The sequence below is a fragment of the Monodelphis domestica genome, chromosome 2, assembly GCF_027887165.1.
Source record: "Monodelphis domestica isolate mMonDom1 chromosome 2, mMonDom1.pri, whole genome shotgun sequence".
Lineage (NCBI taxonomy): Eukaryota > Metazoa > Chordata > Mammalia > Didelphimorphia > Didelphidae > Monodelphis > Monodelphis domestica.
This window is the reverse complement of record NC_077228.1, coordinates 521,530,254-521,552,137: the sequence shown is the minus strand read 5'-3', so window position 1 is coordinate 521,552,137 and position 21,884 is coordinate 521,530,254. Positions and strand designations below refer to the sequence as shown.

Below are 21,884 nucleotides of genomic sequence, written 5' to 3'. Positions count from 1 at the left end.
AGAAGTAAAGAACTACTTTCTTCAGGATAGCACCTTTTGTTCTGGAATCTCCTCTCTCCCCTCCTCCCCCAGCCTGCAGCCTCGTGGCTTTGGGGTTCCACACAGTTAGGGTGCAGTGAGTGGTAATGGGTAGATTAGCTTTCCCTTCTGTGGAAACATTATGCTTCAGCCAAGCCAAAAGGCAAAAGAGTCATTGTTCAGCACAATGACCAACCATGATTCCAGGGAAGTGATGCAGGCTGCCCACTTCCTGACCCAAGGGGAAAGGACTCAAGATGAAGAAGGATACATATTTTTTTAATGTAGCCAATGGAGGAATTGTTTTGCATATTTTTGATAAGGGTTTTATTTTTTTTTCTCCCTCCAGTGGAAGGGAGAGAAAATAAATCTTCATTAATTGAAAAAAGCACAAAACTTGACTTCCCCCAAAATACATAAACCTCCAAAAGCTTCTCTTAGAGGGGATTGCTAATGGTAGAATGTGTTTAAATCTTTACTTTCTGACTTAGAATCATTACTAGGTACCTGTTCCAAGACTGAAGAGTGGTAAGGGCTAGGCAATTGGAGTTAAGTGACTTGCCCAGGGTCACACAACTAGGAAATGTCTGAGACCAGATTTGAACCTCCTTATTTTTCTTTCTTCCACTGAGCCACCTAGCTGCCCCTAATGGTGGAAATTGGAGATAGGAAGACCTTCTCAAACTTCTGTATTCACCTTCAGTTGGCCCCATGTATTTCTGCCACGAATCCAAAAAGGTTGCTGATGCCTGTCAAGAAGATGATGCTTTTTGGAAAATTGTCCCCTGTCACCATCTTCTTCCACTGAGGATGGCTAGAATTCTTTTTGGACCAGGCGTTACGACCAACCCTAGTTTGTGCAGGGAGATGGTTACTATGCCACTAAGGGCTGATGACCAAGGAACTAACCTTTTCTCTGTGCTCGATTGTAGGAGCTGGTGGTCTTGGAGGCCTTGGAGGTGGGGGACTAGGAGGAGCAGGTGAGGTTGATAAATTTGTTACATGGTGGAGAACAAGAAAGTTCAATCTCTGGTGGCCGCATTCCCATTCAGAGAATAATATCCTATCTAGTGTTTTCTGTTCAAAACACTTTCACACACGCAGGCAGAAGCTGGATTTTCCCCCATTAGCTTGTTAAAGATGAAATGGAACTTCAAGATCATCTTGTCTCAATCTGTTTCTTTTACAAATGAGGAAACTGAGGCCTATTGAGATCAATTGACTTGCTCAAGATCACCAAGCAAGACAAAGACAGTTAGGACTAGAATAATCCAGGTTTCTGGACATCTTTGTTCAATACTACGTGCCCCCAAAAGACCTTGGAGTTCTCAGAGGGATCCAATCTAAGATTTAGTGTCTATCCTATTGGGAGATAGAGGAAGGGAGTTAAGGGTAGAGGAGGTTGGGTACAGTCCTCTTGGGAAATGTACTAGATCACTCTCTTTACTCAAAGAGCTTCCACAGTAGGGATGGTGGCCAGGATCCAAGAGGACTCCTTGGAGAACTTGTTTTCCCCCTGTAGGCAAACACCCAGATTGAGACTAATAAATTCTTGTTTTTCCTCCAGGGCTTGGGGCAGGAGGCAAACCACCCAAACCAGGTAAGGCATCTTCTCTCCTTCTCTGATCGCCATCTTTGACTGCCTCCAAGGACCAAAGATGCGTTGGGTTGAGGGGGACCAGCAGTCAAGGGATGAGGGACGTAAGGTTTGGGAGGAAGCAAAAGTGCAAAAGGGAAATTGGAGCAGTCTGGGGATTCCTCAAGAGGGGGACAATGCATATCTCCCCAGCTTGGCTAGAAAGCTCCCATGCTGGGCTCCTTAAAGGCTGTGAGGACGAAATAGACAGATGAGCAGCCCTGGAGGGTACCACGAGGATGGAGAAGCATCCTTTACTTTAGGAAAATGAGGCCTGTGGACATTCCCTGCAGATTGAAGTCATTCCTGGCCTAGAATCTTTGATGAAAGGGTCACAATTAGCTGGTACTTTGTGCATTACACAGCAGACATTTAGGATGAAAGGGACTTCAGGAGCTACTGAATGCACAAACTCATTTTACAGATGGAGAAACTGAGGCCCACAAACTTACTTAAGGTCACACAGCATTAAAGGAGTACCTGGATCTAAACATAGATCCTCTGACCCCAAGTCTAGCACTTTCAATTGCAGCATATGACCACAACAGCGACAATAGCAATAGCATTTATAGGGCACTTTAAGATTTGTGAAATGTTTTATATTTATTAGATGATTTTATCCTCACAATCCTGGCAGGTAGGAACCATTATTATGCCCATAAAATTGAGGTAGACAGAAATTAAGTCATTTCCCCAGGGTCACGCAGCTAGTGGGTATCTGAAACTGGCTTCAAACTCAGGTAGAGGCTAATATTATCTCCATTTTACAGATGAAACTGAGGCAAACAAGGTTAAGTGACTTGCCCAGGATCATACAGCTAGTCAGTATCTGAGGCTGGCTTTGAACTCAGAGAGAAGCTATTATTATCTCCATTTTACAGATGAAACTGAGGCTAATAGGGTTAAGTGACTTGCTCAGGGTCACATAGCTAGTCAGTATCTGGGGCTGGCTTTGAACTCAGGACCTGATTATGAAGAACAGAACAAGGTCCAAAGGGGGAATTGAATGGGGATGGGAGCATCAGTCCCATCCAGACCCAAGGAGTTCCCATCCTCGGAGAGCGGCCCCACATGGGGATTTGGCACCTCCTCTGCGGTCAGCATCCGTACCTGTCTCTGAGACATGAGCTCTGACATGGCTCCGGTTCCTACAGGATGTCAGGGGCCTCTTACGAAATCCCCTTGTTCCGTGAGCCAAGTGCGAATGAATCCGCTTGAAAACACCTGGATTCAGTTTCTCTCGAAAATCCATCTGGGCTGGGAGCCATTGGAGAACTTCGGGGCCCGAGGGGCTCAGAGGGGCTCAGGTTTCTTTGGAAGCTAAGGAGGAAGCTGGGGAGGACCCAGCCTTTGCTGAGTTTCCTTATCACCGGCAAATCACAGATGCCTTCTGGGGCTGTTCCCCAACTGCCAGGCAGAGGTTCACAGGCTCATAGACTCCTGAATGTAAAGTAGTAAAGGCCCTCGGAGGCCATCCACTCCAAGTCCCTTGTTTTACAGGTGGGGAAACTGAGGCACAAACTAGGCAAATGAGTTTCTCAAAGTCACGAATGTCAAAAATTTATAAGATCCTAGATATAGAGCTAAAAGGGACCCGAGAGGCCAGCCACTCCAATGCCCTTGTTTTACAGGTGGGGAAACTGAGGCACAAACTAGGCAAATGAGTTTCTCAAAGTCACGAATGTCAAAAATGTATAAGATCCTAGATATAGAGCTAAAAGGGACCCGAGAGGCCAGCCACTCCAATGCCCTTGTTTTACAGATGGAAAAACTGAGGCACAAGACAGGGAAGTGAGTTCCTCAAGGTCACACATGTAATAAGTTTATAAGGGACCCCAGAGACCTTCTAGTCCAACCCACTCCTTTGTAAAGAGGAGAAAACCAGAGATGACCTGACTATCTCCCTGGGAAGAAGAAGCAGCAAAGGAGGCAGCATCCCTCCCAACGTCCCTGAGAGGTGATCAGAGCAGATATGATTAGCCCCACTTTATATTGGAGGAGTGAGTGTCTTGCCCAAGTCACACGCATCGAGTCAGTGAGCTAGAATACAGGGTTCCCCACTCCTAGTCTAATCCACCAGGAAAACTGGGGGGCAGTGCCCTGGATGTTGGAAACCACAGTCTAGGCAGAGGGATGGACCCATGACTTCTCAAGGGCTTCTCTGGTCCAAGAGACGCCCTGGCTTTAGAGGGAGGGTTTGGGGTTCAAATCCCACCTCTGACCTGTGTGACTTTGTGCAGGTCCCTTGGCCTTTGTGGATCTCGCTTTCCTCCTCTGTAAAACGAGAGGGCTGGGGTCTCGCCCAGCTCCAAAGCCGTGCCTCTGATCCTCCTAGACTGAGGGATTAGGGGTTGGAGAGCCCGAAGGGGTAACATTTGGGTGAGCCTGCTTTCTGGAGGCCTTCCTGGGGCTGGGCTGAATATTTGGGACTTGGGAACAACTAATCCCCTGGCTAAGGGTGATAGGGAGGGAGGGAGAAAATCACAGCTGCCTTAGCTCCAGCGACTGCCTCCTCCTCCTCCTCCACCCCCTGCGCAGGCCTGTGCCAGGGCTCCCCAGCAGGCACTGGGGTTTGGTGGAGCTGCTGCCCAGCGTAAGCCTCTCCCACCCTCCATGGCGCAGCTGGAGGCCCCACACAGCTGAGAGCCTGAAGTGTCTGAGGCCTGAGGAGCCAGCAGCTGCCTCCCCCAGCATCCTACATGGGGCAAGGGCCAGAGAGGCAGGGAGAGACACATCCCAGGAAAGAGACAAGATGGAAACAGAGACAGAGGCAAGGCAGAAATGGACACGGGCACTGTCGGCCAGACCAGTGAGGGGACAGACAGAAAGAGACAGAGACCATGGGAAGAAAGAGGAAGAGACAGGAGGGAGTCAAGAGAGATGGGGGCGGGGGGAGGAGAGATGGGGGAAGGGAGAGAGAGAGAGAGAGAGAGAGAGAGAGAGAGAGAGAGAGAGAGAGAGAGAGAGAGAGAGAGAGAGAGAGAGAGAGAGAGAGAGAGAGGAGAAAGAGTGAGGAGAAAAAGAGAGAGAGGAGAGAGAGTGAGGAGAAAAAGAGAGAGAGGAGAGAGAAAGAGTGAGGAGAAAAAGAGAAAGAGAGAGGAGAAAAAGAGAGAGGAGAGAGAAAGAGTGAGAGGAGAAAAAGAGAAAGAGAAAGAGAGAGGAGAAAAAGAGAGAGGAGAGAGAAAGAGTGAGAGGAGAAAAAGAGAAAGAGAGAGGAGAAAAAGAGAGAGAGGAGAGAGAGAGAGAGAGAGAGAGAGAGAGAGAGAGAGAGAGAGAGAGAGAGAGAGAGGAGAAAAAGAAAGAGGAGAGAGAAAGAGTGAGAGGAGAAAAAGAGAGAGAAAGAGAGAGGAGAAAAAGAGAGAGAGGAGAGAGAGTGAGAGGAGAAAAAGAGAGAGAGAAAGAGAGAGGAGAAAAAGAAAGAGAGACAGAGAGAGAGGAAGAGAGAGGAGAAAAGGAGAGAGAGAGAGGGAGAGAGAGAGACGGGGGTGGGGGGAGGGAGAGAGAGAGGGAGACAGACAGACAGGCAAGCAGAGAGAGAAGAAAAAGTGGCAGGGACAGACATAGAAGGGGAGAGAGGCAGAAAGAAAGAGACAGAGTGAAGAAAGAGTCAGAAATACAGATGGGAATGAAGAGAGCCACAGAGAAACAGAGACTACATAGGGGTTCAAGAGACAGGTAGAGACAGGGACAGATGGACAGACTGAGGAGGAGAAAGGGAAAGAAAAGGTGGAGAGAAACAGGCAAACAGAGACAAGGGGAAAACAGTAAAGAGACAGAGAGGAAGGAGGGTAGATAACCAATTTTTTCAAAAAGATACAGATTGGGGGTAGCTAGGTGGCTCCGTGGATAGAGAACAAGACCTAGAGTGGAGAGGATCTAGGTTCAAATCTGGCTTCAGACACTTCCTAGTTGTGTGACCCTGGGCAAGTCACTTAGCCCTCACTGACTAGTCCTTACTGCTCTTCTGCCTTGAACTAATACAGTGTTGATTCTAAGATGGAAGGTGAGGATTTAAAACAAAAGATACAGAGTCATCAAGAGAGGATGGAGAGAGGGAGAGAAATAGAGGGAAAGAGAGAGAAATAGCCGGGGGAGGGGGGGAAGATAGAGAGAAAAAGAGACAAAGAGACCACAACAGAAAGATGAAGTCAGAGAAAGATAGAGAGACAGAGATAGAGAGGAAGAAAGAGATGGTAAAGGAAACACAGAGAGACAGAGTGAGTAAAAGACAGATAAGGGAAATATTTACCCAAAATAGAGTAGAATGAGGAAGCAAAGGAAGTGGGAGAAAATGAAGGAGACAGAGACGGAGACAGAAACAGAGACAGGCAGAGCAGAGAGGGAGGAACAAATGGAGAGAGGGAGGGAGTAGAAGGGAAAGGAAGGCTGCTTCCAAGAAAAGAGAAGGGCGTTGGTGGGGTATCCATGAGCTTGTCTGATTTCAAATGGGGGACATGGAAGCTGCTGTTGGTCCTCCTCTCCTCCCCCAACACCTTTTCCATTGCTGAAGCTCATTCCATCTTCTCCTTTCCAGGTATTGGTGGGCTTGCTGGACTCGGGGCAGGTAAGTCTAAAACTCTCCCATCCACCTCCCACACTGTGATTTGATCTTCATTTTGAAGTTGGAGGTGGCATTAGTGAGGAATGATGGGGGCCCCTTGGGGGACCCCCTAAAGCCTCTTTGGACTCCAAATGTTTCATCCATCCCCTGTCAGGAAGGCAGAACACATGGAGGCTCCTTAGGGTAGAGAAGGTTAACAACTTCTCTCTCAGGGACCAGCTTCTTCCCAATCCTAAGAGGGAGTCAGACTTACCTCAGGGACACTCTATTCAGTCCCCACCCCCACAGAGGGTGCAGTGGGTGTGACCATTAGCTGACATGGTGATGAGATCTTGAGAGGGACTCTAGAACTCTAGGATGATCATCTATGAAGAACCCTAGACAAATGTTTAACTTGACCCTCTCAAATGCCCAACAGGAGAACTTAGATGACCAATTCTCTGTCTCTGTCTCTGTCCTCTCCTCTCTCTCTCTCTCTCTCTCTCTCTCTCTCTCTCTCTCTCTCTCTCTCTCTCTCTCTCTCTCTCTCTCTCTCTCTCTCTCTCTCTCTCTCTCTCTCTCCCTCTCTCCTCTCTCTCTCTCTCCTCTCTCTCTGTCTTTCTCTCTGTCTTTCTCTCTCTCTCCCCCCTCCCTCCCTCCCTCTTTCTCTCTCACCCTTTCTACCTCCCTCTCTATCTCTCTGCCTCTCTCTCTGTCTCTCTGTCTGTCTCTCTCTCTGTCTTTCTCTCTCTCCCCCCCTCCCTCCCTCTTTCTCTCTCACCCTTTCTACCTCCCTCTCTATCTCTCTGCCTCTCTCTCTGTCTCTCTGTCTGTCTCTCTCTCTGTCTTTCTCTCTCTCCCCCCTCCCTCCCTCCCTCTTTCTCTCTCACCCTTTATACCTCCCTCTCTATCTCTCTGCCTCTCTCTGTCTCTCTGTCTGTCTCTCTCTCTCCCTCTCTCTCTGTCTTTCTGTCTTTCTCTCTCTCTCCCCCCTCCCTCCCTCTTTCTCTCTCACCCTTTCTACCTCCCTCTCTATCTCTCTGCCTCTCTCTCTGTCTCTCTGTCTGTCTCTCTCTCTGTCTTTCTCTCTCTCCCCCCTCCCTCCCTCCCTCTTTCTCTCTCACCCTTTATACCTCCCTCTCTATCTCTCTGCCTCTCTCTGTCTCTCTGTCTGTCTCTCTCTCTCCCTCTCTCTCTCTCTGTCTTTCTCTCTCTCCCCCCTCCCTCCCTCCCTCTTTCTCTCTCACCCTTTCTACCTCCCTCTCTATCTCTCTGCCTCTCTGTCTCTGTCTCTGTCTCTCTCTGTTCTTACCTTCTATCTTAGTATCAGTTCTACGTCAGAAGAGTGGCAAAAGCTAAGCAACAGGGATTAAGTGACTTGCCCAGGGTCACACAGCTACAAAGGGCCTGAGGCCAGATTTGGACCCAGGTCCTCCCGATCAAGGCCAGGCACTCTATCCACTGTGCTGCCTAGCTGGCCCACCCAATTTTCTTTTAAGGGAAATCCTTCCGGTCCTTTTCAAAGGCCTCAGACCAAGTCCAAGCCTAGAAAGACAACATCTGCCATCAGCTGGCCCACAGTGTTTTACCTCATTCTCATAGTGCTCTTTGGACTTCTCCTCCCCAAAGTCTCTTCCCATCTTCCCTTGCTTGATTGTCTCCTCACCACCAACCAAGAAGGCAGGTGCTGCTCTTCCTCTCTTCACACAAGGAGACAGGCCCAGAGGAATGCAGTGGCTTTTGCCCGAGAGCACATCGATAGTACTGAGAGAGGAGGGGGGTTTCAGCCCCCCAAACCTGGGCTGAGGCATGTTTCCCATGGTTCCTGAGAAACCAAAGACCTCTCCAAGGGCAGGTCCCTGGGGGAAGAAGGGGGGGATGGGCACCCCCAATTCTGAAGGAGGTCCCATGGACCCTGGCAGTGCTAGTCAGGCAGATAAGAGCAGAGCATCATGGGAGCAGCAAGAGGGCCCCTCCAAGGCCCCCTCCGGGGCTGAGACTCCCCGACTCCAAGGGTATCTCAAGTGTTTCCCTCTGGGAGTCATCACATCAGAATGAGGCAGTCCAGAGTCATGGATGAAGGACTTGGGAACAGGAAGCCCGGGTTCAAGGCTGGGCTCCAACCTTCCCTCACAAGTCACTTCATTTCACCAACTCCCCATGGGGTTGGACGATGGATCCCAATCACCTTCCTGGGTTGCCAAGAGGAACGTTTCTTGCACGTTTTCAAAGCCTTGGTGAACTGGAGAAGACTTGGGACAGGCAGGCTCGTGTATGGAAGAACGTGGCACGTCAGGGCTGGAAGGAACTTGGGACGAGGAATGGCAGGGCCGAGAAGGAGCTCGGGGGCTGGAAGAGATCAGGATGGCGAAGGGCCTTGAGCCCTTGCCACGGAAGGGTCAGTGGGAGGACTCGCCGATATTTAGATTAAAGAGGACACTCGGACGCGTGACGGTTGTCTCCAGGCATCTGAGGGATGTTCTGAGGAGGAGGGAAGCGACCGTCCTACTTGGCCCCCCAAATCAGGCCTTTGAGCAATTCGTGGAAATTGCAGAGACAGAGTGAGCCTTGATGTCGGGAACAGAAAAACAAAAAGCGTCCTCAGTGAGCCGTCCAAAAGGAAAATGGACTGCTTCGATCTGGGGTTCCCCAGCAAAGGGCGGCTGTTTCTTGCCAGATCCTTAGTCAGTACAGGCAGGACTGGGGTGCTGCTGAGATCCAGTCCGGGGACGTGATAGCTTCAAAGAGAGAAACGGAGGGTCAGAGAGACATGGCTGAGATCGCATCTCTGTGTCTTTTCCCCTAATGGCCAAAAGCGAGTCCAAAGCCCAGACCAGGATCTCCCCAATTCCAAGCCCAAGGTTCAATCCACTACATCCTTTCCCTGCCGAAACGGCTCCATCGAAGGTCGTCGGCACCATCCTCTCAGCCCCAGATCCCAAAATGGCTGTCCCTGTCCCATTAATGCTGTTTCCAGCCCCAGGTAGAATGGATCATGGGAGAAAGGGCTCAAAGCAAAATTCAGATGCCTAAATCTATCCCAAGATTCCCCCCTTCCCATAATTCCCCTTCCAAGGGAGTCAAAGGAGAAGGCTGGGCCCCTTTCCTGGAGATCCACACAACGGCCAGGTGTTCAGAGATTCGCATCCCTCCTGCTCCCTCTCCCTCACCCCCTCACCCCACGGCCCGTGACCCCGGCCACCCTCTGTCATTCATAAGAAAGGCTCTGACCCTATTGGGTCTCTTACTGAGTGGCCCCCTGGGTCCCAGCAGCCCCAGGCTTTGTGTTTCCAGTTTGTGGAAAGAAAAACAAAGACCATCTTTCCACATAATTGAAAACAAACTCTGTACAGTTGTGAATTCCCATTGCCCATGAGTTCCTCTAGCCAAGGGCAGTGGAATTTCTGCCTGGAGCAGGGAAAGAGGGAATGATTAGCCCCAGATGTTGGAAGGGGAAAGGAGACCGGAGCCAGAGGGACCCATTCCACCCCTCATAAACATTTCAGTTTCAATCTGTTCATGGATGGACTCCCCAAGCGACAGGCCAGGGAGAAAGAGCTCGAGAAGGAGGAAGGCTGCAGAGTTTGGGGGTGATGGCCAACTAACAAGGCTCCCAACCAAGAGGCAAGAGATGGAGGGAGTAATCGGGGAGCCAGGAAGACGGGGGTCAGAATGCAAGAAAAGGAGATGGAATGGGAAGAGAGGGAAGCAGACAGAAGCAGATGAAAGCAGATAGAGGCAAAGAGACTGAGACAAATCCTCAGCTCAGCTACCACGGGAAGGAACCCTGGCTTTAGGAATCAGAGGATTTGGGTTCAAATCCTGCCTCTCTTACTTCTGCCCATTTCTCTGGGCCAAAGTCTCCTCCCCTGTAGAATGGAGGGATTCGACTGGATGACCTCAGAGGGCCACATCAGTTCCACCCCCAAGATCCTTTCTCAATCGCTCCACAAAGAATGCGATGGGAGGAGAGTTACTGATGAGGGTGATGGTGCCCTCCTCCCCAGGGTGGTAAATCACTGAGTTCACTTAATCTCTTTCTCTCTCCAGGTCCTGGAGGACTTGGAGGACTTGGCGGAGGTGAGTATCAAAAGTAGGACCCAAAGACTTCTCCATTGGTGGCTGATGAGTTTCACCTTAAACAAAATGGAGTCCGTGCAACTAACCAAGGGTCCATCCATGTCATATTTCACTTTCAAATCATAGAAAATTAATCCCCCAAATCTCAGAGGCCAACTCCTTCCTTTTGCAGAGGGACAACCAATCGACAAGCATTTATTAAGTCCTCAGTAGGTGTCAGGCACAGTAAGAGGCACTGGGGGTGCAAATACAAAAAGTTTACATTCTAATGGAAGAGAAGCTACATAGAGGAGATCTATATATACATATCCAGATGATACCTAAATATTTATATTAGTCACACACATATGCACATGTATTTGGAGATTTGTTTTGGAGGTTTTTAATAGGGAAAGAGAAATGAAGAGAGGGAGAGAAGAGAGACAGAGATAGAGACAGAGACACACAAGACAGAGACAAAGACAGAGACAGAGAGACAGAGAAGAGAGAGAGGAGGAAGAGGGAGAAAGAGACAGAGAGAAACAGAGACACAGAGACAGAGACACACAAGACAGAGACAAAGACAGAGACAGAGAGACAGAGAAGAGAGAGAGGAGGAAGAGGGAGAAAAAGACAGAGAGAAACAGAGACACAGAGACAGAGACACACAAGACAGAGACAAAGACAGAGACAGAGAGACAGAGAAGAGAGAGAGGAGGAAGAGGGAGAAAAAGACAGAGAGAAACAGAGACACAGAGACAGAGACACACAAGACAGAGACAAAGACAGAGACAGAGAGACAGAGAAGAGAGAGAGGAGGAAGAGGGAGAAAAAGACAGAGAGAAACAGAGACACAGAGACAGAGACACACACAGAGACAGACAGACAGAGACAGGGGGAGAGAGAAGAAGAAGAGAGAGAGGCAGAGAGAGACAGAGAGAAAGAAGGAGAGTGAGGAAGAGGAAGAGATAGAGAGAGAGTATCCCTGCCATATTATTAAATTTTTACTTGGCTCTGGGAAATATACGAGACATGGTTCCTATCCTCCACATGTAGAGAAAGGACCAATACATGATTATAGAACTGGGTGACCTTGGTTAAGTCATCTTTCTTCTCAGGGCCTCAGTTTCCCCCTCTGTAAAATGAAGGAGTTGGACTAGAATAGGGCTTCTTACGCATTTTTGTGTCTTGAGCATTACCCTTTGGGGATTGTCAGAAAACCCACAGATCCCTTCAGTGACCTCCTACCTTCACAGTTGAAAGTTTGAGGTTAATGAAAACAAAAACGCCCTTTTTCTCCTCCAAGTTCTTGGCCTCAAAACGTGCCACGGAGCCCAGGTTAGGAGCCCCTGCTTCAGAGTTAGGACCATCTGGCCTGGCCTAGGGCTCCTATTAGCCAAGAGCCGAAGAGAGAATGAGACCAGACAATCTAGGAATAATTTCCAAAGCAGACAAGCCAGCAGTATACGAGTTCCAAGGAGGGGACGTCTAGGCGAGCCCTTTGGGCTGGTGGTGATGGCGCTGAGGTGAGGCAAGGGAAGGAAGAGGCTTTGCAATGGGCCTTCGAGGCTGAGCAGAATCTGGACTTGGGAAGAAGAGTGGGGGAAGGTGCTAACATTCAGGAACAGGATCAAGTGTTCTCTGGTCATGGTGAATGTCCTGCACCTATAGGGGATGTGCTTGGGGCATCTCCCATGGGGGCAGGGGCCTACAGGAAGGATACAGGGGCAGAAACATAGGGCAAGATACTTACTTTGCCTCTGGTGAGAATAACTCATGGCTTCTCTTCCACAGGGCTGGGAGGCTATCCGGGGGGAGTCTACCCAGGGGGACTACTGACGGGCCCTGCAGCAGGAGCAGCAGCTTATAAAGCCGCTGCCAAGGCTGGTGAGTATTCCTTGGTGGAACTCCCCTCAAAGAAAGGAAGCAGGATCCCTCACCTCCACATGTCACTTCTTGTTGTGGGAGACATTGCCTTGTTCCTCCTACCTCCTCCTCACATACACATACACAAGCAGGTCAGGACTTATCAGGCCATTTTACAAAAAGGGGAAACTGAGGCTCGGAGGGGGATAATGACATGCCCATGGTCACATGGCTAGTAAGGGACAGAGATAGGATCAGGGCTTTGTCTTCCACCTGAATGCAATGCCTTTCATGCCTCTTTCCTTTTCTGATTCTCCAGGTCTTGGCGGTGTTGGCGGTGTTGGTGGTGTTGGTGGTGTTGGTGGAGTTGGCGGAGTTGGTGGAGTCGGTGGTGGTGGTGTGGGAACTGGTGTTGGAGGAGTTGGAGGTGTCGGTGGTGGAGTGTCCACAGGTAAAGCCTTTCTATTCTCTCTGTCCACCAAGGGACATCATGCCCCAAGGGGGTCTGGGGTCCTCCTGGAGCCAACTCTGATGGGTTGGACACTCCCTCATTCCCCCACCAGGTGCTGTGGTGCCTCAGACTGGAGCAGGAGTTGGGGCTGGAGGAAAGCCAGGGAAAGTTCCAGGTAAGGACTGATGTCTCCAGAGAAACATAGAAGATGAGGTCAGGTCAATGGTACCCCTGGGGCACTAAGGTGGCTCAGTGGATAGAGAGTCAGGCCTGGTGTTGTGACGTCCTGGGTTCAAGTCTGACCTCAGATGCTTCCTAGCTGTGTGACCCTGGACAAGTCACTTAACCTCCATAGCCTAGCCCTTACTGCTCTTCTGCCTTGGAACCATTTTTAAGTATCAACTCTAAGACAGAGATTAAAAATTTCCAAAAAAACAATGGAGCCCAGAATGGGCACTAATGGCGAGGTCCCTTCTATCCAGAGAGAAAAGCTTCGGGAGATGATATAGTGCAGTAAAAAGCATTCTGTGTTCAGAATTAGAGTCCAGACCCTGCCATTTAGGACCTTTGAGAAAGTCACTGAATTTCTTTAGGCCTCAGTTTCTCCCTCTGTAAAAGAAAAGGTTTGAGCTAAATTGTCTAAAAGACCCCTTTTAGGGGGCAGCTGAGTAGCTCAGTGGATGGAGAGTCAGGCCTAGAGATGGGAGGTCCTAGGTTCAAATCTGGCCTCAGACACTTCCCAGCTGTGTGACCCTGGGCAAGTCACTTGACCCCCATTGCCTAGCCCTTACCACTCTTCTGCCTTGGAGCCAATACACAGTATTGACTCCAAGATGGAAGGTGGGGATTTAAAAAATAAATAAATAAAATAAAAGACCCCTTTTACCTTGAAAGCTATGATTCTGTGCTGATTGGAAGTCCAGTTGGACCATGATTCCATTCACCAAACCTTCCTACCACGGCTATAAAACCTACAGCTGCTGGTTCAATCCAACGCTGTCTGGTTTGGGGGGAGGAAGGAGACCATCCAAGGTTCCCAAAGCGGTACTGGGAGGACTCGGAGAAGCACCCAAGCCCTCTGGCAACTTTGTCTGCAGCAATCAAGTAACGGGCTTTTATTGGGCACCTGCTGTATGCCAGACACTGTGTTCAACCACCCTGTCGGCCTCGCCTCCCCCCACAAGCTCCAAGGAGGTGATTTTAGGACAAAAGGGCCTACTCCACTATCAGGGAGCCAACATCTGGAACTCGTCACTGGGGGAGGTGGGACAGGCTAGAAATAGAAACATGTTTCTGAAGCCTTTGGACAAATTCATGGACGACGGATCCCTAACAGGTCGTTTAGGGAAAGCAGGGCTGGATCTTGGGGGACAGGCGGGGGCTGAGGGGCAGGAAACATATCTGTGCCCTGGGAGGAGAATGTCGGAGGGGTCAGGAGCCCCCTTCGTGAGAGCCCTGAGAGAGACAGAGAGACACAGAGAGAGAAAGAGGGTCCAAGAGGCCACGAGTGAGCCTGATTGAGGGGACGGGGCCACTGAGATGTCTTTGAGGCGAAGGGGAACACTCTGTGGCTTTACTGTGGCCCTGTGGCTCTTGCTTCTCTCTTTGGGCTCTTCCTACTTGTTCACACCACTCGGGACTGTTCACACCACCTGAGACTGTTCACACCACTCGCGACTATTCACACCACTTGCGACTGTTCACACCACTCGCGACTGTTCACACCACCTGAGACTGTTCACACCACTTCCTTATTCACTCCCACTTGTCTCTTTGCAGGTGTGGGGCTTCCCGGAGTCTATCCAGGTGGAGTTCTTCCAGGAACAGGTAAGAACAAGACTGGGGAGCAGGAGAGATTCAGGGAGAGGCCACTGGTCAGGGAGAAAATGATGGCTACCGCCGTCTCCTGGACAACAAACCAGGGCCACCCCCTCCCCAATCCTATCCCATATCTAAATTCTAATGAAAAAAGGATTGTGGGTTACTTTTCTCATGTCTAAAAGATTGAGAGACAGGCTATTTCTAGATGTTTTATTGGCCAATTCTTTGTGACCCCATTTGGGGTTTTCTTGGCAAAGAGACAGGGGTAGGCTGCCATTTTCTTCTCCAGCTCATTTTACAGAGGGGGAAACTGAAGTCAACAGAGTTAAGTGACTTGCCCAGGGTCATACAGCTAGGAAGTATCTGAGGGCAGATTTGAACTCGTGAAGACACAGTCTACAAGGAGAGCCTTGGCCCCGCAGGAACAGAGTCTAGAGCAGGGACAGGAGGTGAACCACGGCTGCCACCGAGTCAGCATGGCACCGAGGTGGCCGGGAAGTGTCTCTCCCAGAGCGATCTCTGAACTGGGCCAGCTGTCTCCCCAGGGCTCTTATTTACAAGGAGGACCACAGAGAAGGAATGCGATGGCTCCGGGCCAATTGTCCCCACCGTAGGAGGCTCAGCAGAGAGCCAGGTCCCACCTCCAGTGTGTAGATTTCCATTTGGAAAGATAACACATCTTCTAATTCCGGATGTGTCGGGAATGTAAAGGGGCCTCAGCCTCTTCTCACCCTCCCACATCTGAAATCCCCTAAAATTCCTCTTTCCAGACTGGGTTTCAATCTAGTTCCCGGAGGGAGGGCTCCTCTGCCTCTCGCCTTCCTGGTGCCCTCCTCTATGAGGGCACCCAGATAAATGCCACGGGGGACGCGCCAAAGTCCAGAGATGGTGATTCCTACCCTTCAGGAGCTTCATTGAGAGGAGGATAATAATGATGGCCCTGAAAGTCCTTTACAGATATCATCTCACTTGAGAGAACACATGACAACCCCGCCAAATGCCCATTTTACAGATGAAGAAACTGAGGCAGAGATGAAGTCACTTGCCCAGGGTCACGCAGCTAGTAAGGGAATGAAATCAAATTTGAACTCAGGTCTTCGGGCTCAATCCCAGAGTTCTGTCCACTGGACTTATTCTGCAGGCTCCATATGGACAATAGTGACTGTCAGAGCTCAGAGAAGGGGGGAATCACTGCTGGTCCCTGCGGTCAAGGAAGGCTTCCCAAAGGACATGAGACACAGAATGGGCAGGACTGGGCCAGGCCCATGGAAGGCCAGAGACCACCCCTATTCTGGTTAGAGAGGGAGGGAGGGTGTAGACAAGGGTCTACACGTCTGTCTTCAGTGAACATGCCTTCTTGGGTTTCAGGATCACGATTCCCCGGAGTAGGGGTGCTGCCAGGGGTGCCAACTGGAACTGGAGTCAAGTCCAAAGCCCCAGGTATGGTACTGACTGCAGAAAAAGACCTAGGATCCTGCCCCATGGCCAAACCATTGCCTACAACACCCCTTGCCAGTGGCTCTAACTAATTCCTGAGAATTGGGGATTTATCCCCATCACACAAGGATAAAAAGGATGTGAGTCCTCCTCTGTGCCTTTAGTAGCATTTTTAAAACACTTACCTTCCATCTTAGAATCTATACTCATGGGGGGCAGCTGAGTCACTCAGTGGATGGAGAGCCAGGCCTAGAGACGGGAGGTCCTGGGTTCAAATCTGGCCTCAAACATTTCCCAGCTGTGTGACCCTGGGCAAGTCATTTGACCCCCATTACCTAGCCCTTACTGCTCTTCTGCCTTGGAGCCAATACACAGTATTGATTCCAAGATGGAAAGAGGTAAGGGTTTTTAAAAAAAGAATCTATACTAATTATTGGTTCCCAGTCAGAAGAGTGACAAGGACTAGGTGATGAGGATTAAGTGACTTGCCCAGGGTCACATAGCTGGGAAATGTCTGAGGCCAGATTTGAACCCAGGGCCTGCTATCTCCATCTTGCTTGGTTCTCTATCCATTGAGCCAACTTGCCTCCCTCTACAGTAGCATTTTAAAAGTGAAGAAATTGTAATTAAGGAAATGAATTCCCAATCATGGAATCTAATCCAAGTAATGAATCTCTAATGGATAAATTTTAGGCATCAGACAGAAACTGTGGGAAAAGTATGAAGGCTGTTGGTAGGAGAGTAAGAGGGGAGATGGAAGACTTGTTTAATTTAGTTGCCAACCATCTGAGTCCTCCTGGGTATTTTATCTATCTTAGAGGCATTTTAAATCCTTTCCCACTGAGGGCTCAGGGGAAATACTCACCCACATTTCAACATTTCAAAGAATGATCTCTTTTTATAGCTTCTTAAAGGACTTTCAAAGACTATTTAGTTGATCAATATAATAGTTCTTGGAGAGCAGGGCAAGGATTATGGTTCCCATTTTACATATGGGAAAACTGAGGTCAGTAGAGGTAAAATGACTCAAAATCACACAGTGGCAGAGGCAGTTGCCCTGAAATTCTAGCATTCTTCCCTCTACCATGTTTCTCTTTTCTTTTTTCCCTTAAACCCCTCCTTTCTGTCCTAGCAAAAACTCTAAGACAGAATGGCATGAGCTAGACAAACAGAGGTTAAGTGACTTGCCTAAAGTCATAGTGTCTGAGGTCAAATTTGAACTCAGGTCCTCTGGACTCCAGATGCCTCTCTTTTCAAGGGTAAAATTCTGCATCTTAGCTATGACCGTGGTTCTTCTGGTCACCCACCTCAGCCCCATTAGGAGCAAATCCTTGGAAAGGACATTTCCGTGTCCCATCTGAGGTGTTGGCCAACACTGACTGGTTGGGGGAGAGGCTGGACCCCCAACATCCCAATGAAAACTGAAAATAGCTGGAATTTCAAATAATCTTAGGTGGACTAACTTACCCAAAGTCACATGGGCAGGAAGATGATTTGAACCCAGACCTTTGGACTCCAAAGCCAGCCTCTTCTACAGCTCCAAACTGAAGTGGTGTGTCCACAGCACCAAGTATCAACAATCCAACCTAGAAACCCTCTTTGCTGCCTGTTCCCAAACTAAATCCTTTCCCCTCCCCGAGCCTCTCACCCTTTAAGCTCTGCTCTCCCAGGATGCTCTGACACCCTCAGTGGCAGGTAGCCACTCATGTCTCTTTTCTTGCAGGAGGAGGTGGAGCCTTTGCAGGAATTCCAGGTGAGACAACTGCTCCTGCCCCTGACCTGGCCTGAGTGAGACTTCCCCCTAACCCTAACCCTCTGTAGGCAAGGAGGGGTGAGGGGGGAAAGCCTCTTGGAGGCTTGGGTCCCAGACATCAGTCCTTCAAAGCTTTCCATAGCCTCTTAGCCAAGGAAAAGGCATAGGAACCTCCAAATCTAACCCGTCATTGACCATAGCCCTGTCCTGGGTACTTTGGGGGGAGCAAGACACACAGAATTTCTAGTCTCAGTCAAGATTCTCATACATGAAAATAAATATAAGCGATCATAGACAGTCAGTGCCAAGGACTGAAGTGACAGCACAAAAGTAAATGATGTAGAAGGGCTAAAGAGGAAGAGAGATCAGGAGGGGCTGGGGTAGTAAAGGAAGGCTTCCTGGAAGAGGTGGGTCTCAAAGAATAGGACTGATTGAGCAAAGGGATGGAGGAGGGAAAGGACATCCTGGGAGCCAGGTATGGCAGAGGCAAGCATTCAGAGAGAAGAGTAAGTTTGGTGGCTGAAGGAGGAGACGCCAAGGAAACCAGCCCGGCTTGAGGGTACTTAGGCATATGGCGGCTATGAGAGCAAGTCATGGAACGCTAGACTGGGGAAGATCCTAGACTGAGGGTTTTCTTTCTTCTGCTTTCTAGGAGTTGGACCTTTTGGAGGCCAGCAGCCAGGAGTCCCTCTCGGCTATCCTATCAAAGCCCCCAAGCTCCCAGGTAAAGCACAGAGTCATTGGGGGTCCGGGGTAGGGAGTGAGTAGGTTTAGAGCTCGGGCAATGACGCTGATCATCCGCCAACGTTGAGATAGCACTGAAGGGTTTACTCCCAGGCTCTCAGTGGAATCTCTAAACGACTTTAGGAGGCACGTCCACAAGGGCTTGTCTGCGTACCCATTTTACAGATGAGCCTAAGAGAGTTGAAGTGGATTGCCCATGGTCACACGACTAGGGAGAGGTCAGAGTTTACACTCAGGTGCTCCTGCCAAAGACAAGATTTGGAAACTGTGCCTTTGTGTGTGACCACGTCACATTTTGAGCTTGAGAGAGGTAGCAGAGGTGACCTAGCGTGTCCCCAAATTAGCATCTACCAGCCATGAGGGGTAAGATTTATGGCATTGAGAATATAGACATGTGATCAATGACACATGGAAAACCCAGTGGAATTGCTCATTGGCTACGGGAGGGGGTGGGAGGAGGGGAGGGAAAGAACATGAATCTGGTAACCGTGGAGAAATCTTTTAAATTAATTAATTAAATAAAAATTTTTAAAAAAGAATATAGACATATAGGGGCAGGTAGGTGATTCAATGGATAGAGCCAGGCTGAAGATGGGAGATCTTCAGTTCAAATTTGATCTCAGATACTTTCTAGCTGTGTGACCCTAGGCAAGTCATCTAACCCCAATTGCCCAGCCTTATTACTCTCTTGTCTTAGAACCAATCCCGGACATCAATTCTAAGGCATAAGATGTGGTGTGATTTGTTTTTTTTTTTTTAATCATGGTGCCCTAGTCTTAGAGAATAACTTAGGGCATTGAAAAGGTAGATGACTTGCTTAAGGTCACACAGTCAATTGGAGTGAGGGACAGAATCTGAAACCAGGTCCTCTGACTCCAGAGCCAGTGTTCTTTCCACTGGAAAAACCGAATTTTTCAAATATTATGTTCAGTGGTCACAGCCTTCAGAGCTCCAACCCTATCTCTGGGGAGCTAATTCCTAGGGTACAGTACTATGATGCTCTCTTCCCCCTCTCCCTATTGAAACCTGAGCTGGGGAAAGGCTGCCACCTCTGGGAGACTGGGGGTCAGTCTCTGTTCTCCCTCTGTTAAGGCTGTCTACCACCAGAGCCTGAGCACCCACTGGGGAATGAAGGGCTCTAGCTCCTGTGTGAGGGATCTCAGAGGGTCATTCGATTTATAGCTAGGAAAAATCTGAGAACGCATCATTTTACTCAGCATCTCCCTCAATTTGGACACAGAAGCCCTGAGTTTGAATCCCAACTCTTCTGCTAACTAGCCATGTGACTTTGGATCAGTCACTTCATCCTCTGAGGCTGAGTCTCCTCACCTGTAAAAGGAAAGGTTTGGAGTAGATGATCTCTATATAGTCTCTTCCAATTGTAAATCTGCAAGCCTATGATCCTAATTTTGGTCCAGATAGATGAATGAATGACTGGTCTAAGATCTCACAGCTTATAAGAAGTCAAGCTGAGATCTGAATTCTGGTCCTATGTTCCTTCCTTCCTTCCTTCCTTCCTTCCTTCCTTCCTTCCTTCCTTCCTTCCTTCCTTCCTTCCTTCCTTCCTCTCTCTTTTCCTCTCCAGTCTTTTGTTTGCTTGTTTCTCTCTCTCATTCATTTGTTCTTTCCTTTTTTCTCTCTTTCAGTCCTTTCTTTGTTTTTCTTTCTTTCATTTTCTTTCTTTCTTCCTTTCAGTCCTTTTTTCTCTTTCAGTCCTTTCTTTTCTTTCTTTCTTCCTTTCTTTCAGTCCTTTCTTTCTCTCTTCCAGTCCTTTCTTTCTCTCAGTACTTTATCTCTTTTAGTCCTTTCTTTCTCTATCTCTTTATTTCTTCCTTCCTCCCTTCCTTCCTTCCTTCCTTCCTTTCTTTCTCCCTCTCTCTCCTTCTTTCCCCTTACTTTACATCTTAGAATAAACACTATGTATTGGTTCCAAGGCAAAAGAGTGGTAAGAGCTAAGTAATGGGGGTTAAGTAACATGCTCAGGGTCACACAACTAGGAAGTGTCTAGGGTCACATTTGAACCCAGGACCTCCTAATTTGGCTATCATCCACTGAGTCACCTAGCTGCTCCATACCCACCACGGTTCTTTCCACGCTGACTCAGGAACTATCCCTTGGAAAATGAGAGGGATGTTGGGGCAGAGAGTCCTTCCTGTCATCCCTTGGAATCATGCTCTATGGGCAGCAGATCTCCTGAACTTATGTAGGTGAGCATGCATGGAGAAAATCTCCTGATCACATCTTGTCTTCCCCTCAGGTGGCTATGGACTGCCCTACAGCACTGGAAAGCTACCCTATGGTGAGTGAATTAGGGCTTCCCTTTTTTTCCTGTTCCCTGCAGGTCCTAGAAAGCCACCTACCAATAAGGATCAGTCTAGCTAAATGTGCCTGGGAGTGGGGAAGGGGGCTAGATTCACCTTAGAATGCAATATTAAGGGTTATTATCTCTAGCTAAGCAAGTTAACCTCTTATCTGTGACTTGGAATTTCGGGTCTGAGAAAGATTTCTAGAGCCCTGAACAGTAAGGTGACTTGCCTAGGGTCATACATCCTGAATGTATCAAAGGTCCAGAATCCAGCCCAGGTCCTCTTGACCCTTAAGGCCAGTTCTTGAGCCACTAGAACATATAACTGCTATTTGATGAGCCCGTAACAAAGTCATTATTCACAGAGGCTTTTTGTTCATTCATTCAATCAATCAAGTCTTTATTTAAGCACCTCTCATGGCATTTGTTGAGTTGACAATGATAGGGAAAATAATGTAAAAAATAAAATAAAACAAGCCTATTTGAGGCCAGGACAATGCTCTAAGTTCAAAGGCAAAAACCAAGCAAGGAGTCCTGTCCCCAAGGAATTGCTAGTCATTACTGGGAGGTCCACAGACAAGTAAAGAAAAAGCTAACACTCTCTTCCTTCCTGTCTCCAAAGGTTATGGCCCAGGCGGGATTGGTGGCGGTGGGGCAGGCACGGGAAAAGCTGGCTACCCCACTGGAACAGGTATGGTCCCATTTTCAGGTTGGAGAGGGTGGCGGAAGCATCATCTCAGGCAAATACGTGGTTTCTAGCCCCTGGGATCCTCTGCAGGCATCCAGAATCCCCTGCTTAGCCAGAGGGTCCCACTTGACAGGCAGGATCTCCAGAGGAACCAGTTCCCTTCCAGTACAGGTCCCAGGCAGCCAGGGTCCCACTCTCACCTCGCCAAGCTGACTGACAAATGCCTTTGGTCAGCATCTCGAAGCCCCGTCCCACGGGTGGTGGCATCAGAGATCTGAAGGCGCAGGGTCCTGTCCTTCTCTGTGCCTTGTGGGAAGGCTGTCTTGGGGAGATGTTCTCAGGGCTGAGGAGGGAGCTGTCCATCATGCCACAATGACTGAATGTCTATTTCCAAATCCAGGAGTTGGTTCTGCAGCCGCTGCAGCCGCTAAAGCAGCCAAATATGGTGAGTGCCCCTGGACCCCCTTCCCTACTTTGTTCTCTCTCTCTCTTTTAAACCTTTACCTTCCATCTGAGAATCAATACTGTGTATTGTTTCCAAGGCAGAAGAGTGGTAAGGGCTAGGC

At 49.0% G+C, this 21,884-nt stretch overlaps 1 protein-coding gene across 6 annotated transcripts in view; it reads left to right on the top strand.

The window, feature by feature from the left end:
* ELN (elastin) overlaps positions 1-21,884 on the top strand; it is a 78,000-nt gene that overhangs the window by 21,753 nt on the left and 34,363 nt on the right. For all 6 annotated transcript variants that reach the window (XM_056819758.1, XM_056819759.1, XM_056819760.1 and 3 more), the window contains exons 3-16: positions 951-998; positions 1,586-1,618; positions 6,189-6,218; positions 10,245-10,274; positions 12,048-12,140; positions 12,439-12,570; positions 12,683-12,745; positions 14,350-14,397; positions 15,760-15,831; positions 17,552-17,581; positions 18,234-18,305; positions 20,583-20,624; positions 21,253-21,321; positions 21,719-21,763. In XM_056819758.1, the coding sequence (XP_056675736.1) occupies positions 951-998; positions 1,586-1,618; positions 6,189-6,218; positions 10,245-10,274; positions 12,048-12,140; positions 12,439-12,570; positions 12,683-12,745; positions 14,350-14,397; positions 15,760-15,831; positions 17,552-17,581; positions 18,234-18,305; positions 20,583-20,624; positions 21,253-21,321; positions 21,719-21,763 (807 nt within the window). The remainder of the gene's footprint in view (positions 1-950; positions 999-1,585; positions 1,619-6,188; positions 6,219-10,244; positions 10,275-12,047; positions 12,141-12,438; positions 12,571-12,682; positions 12,746-14,349; positions 14,398-15,759; positions 15,832-17,551; positions 17,582-18,233; positions 18,306-20,582; positions 20,625-21,252; positions 21,322-21,718; positions 21,764-21,884) is intronic.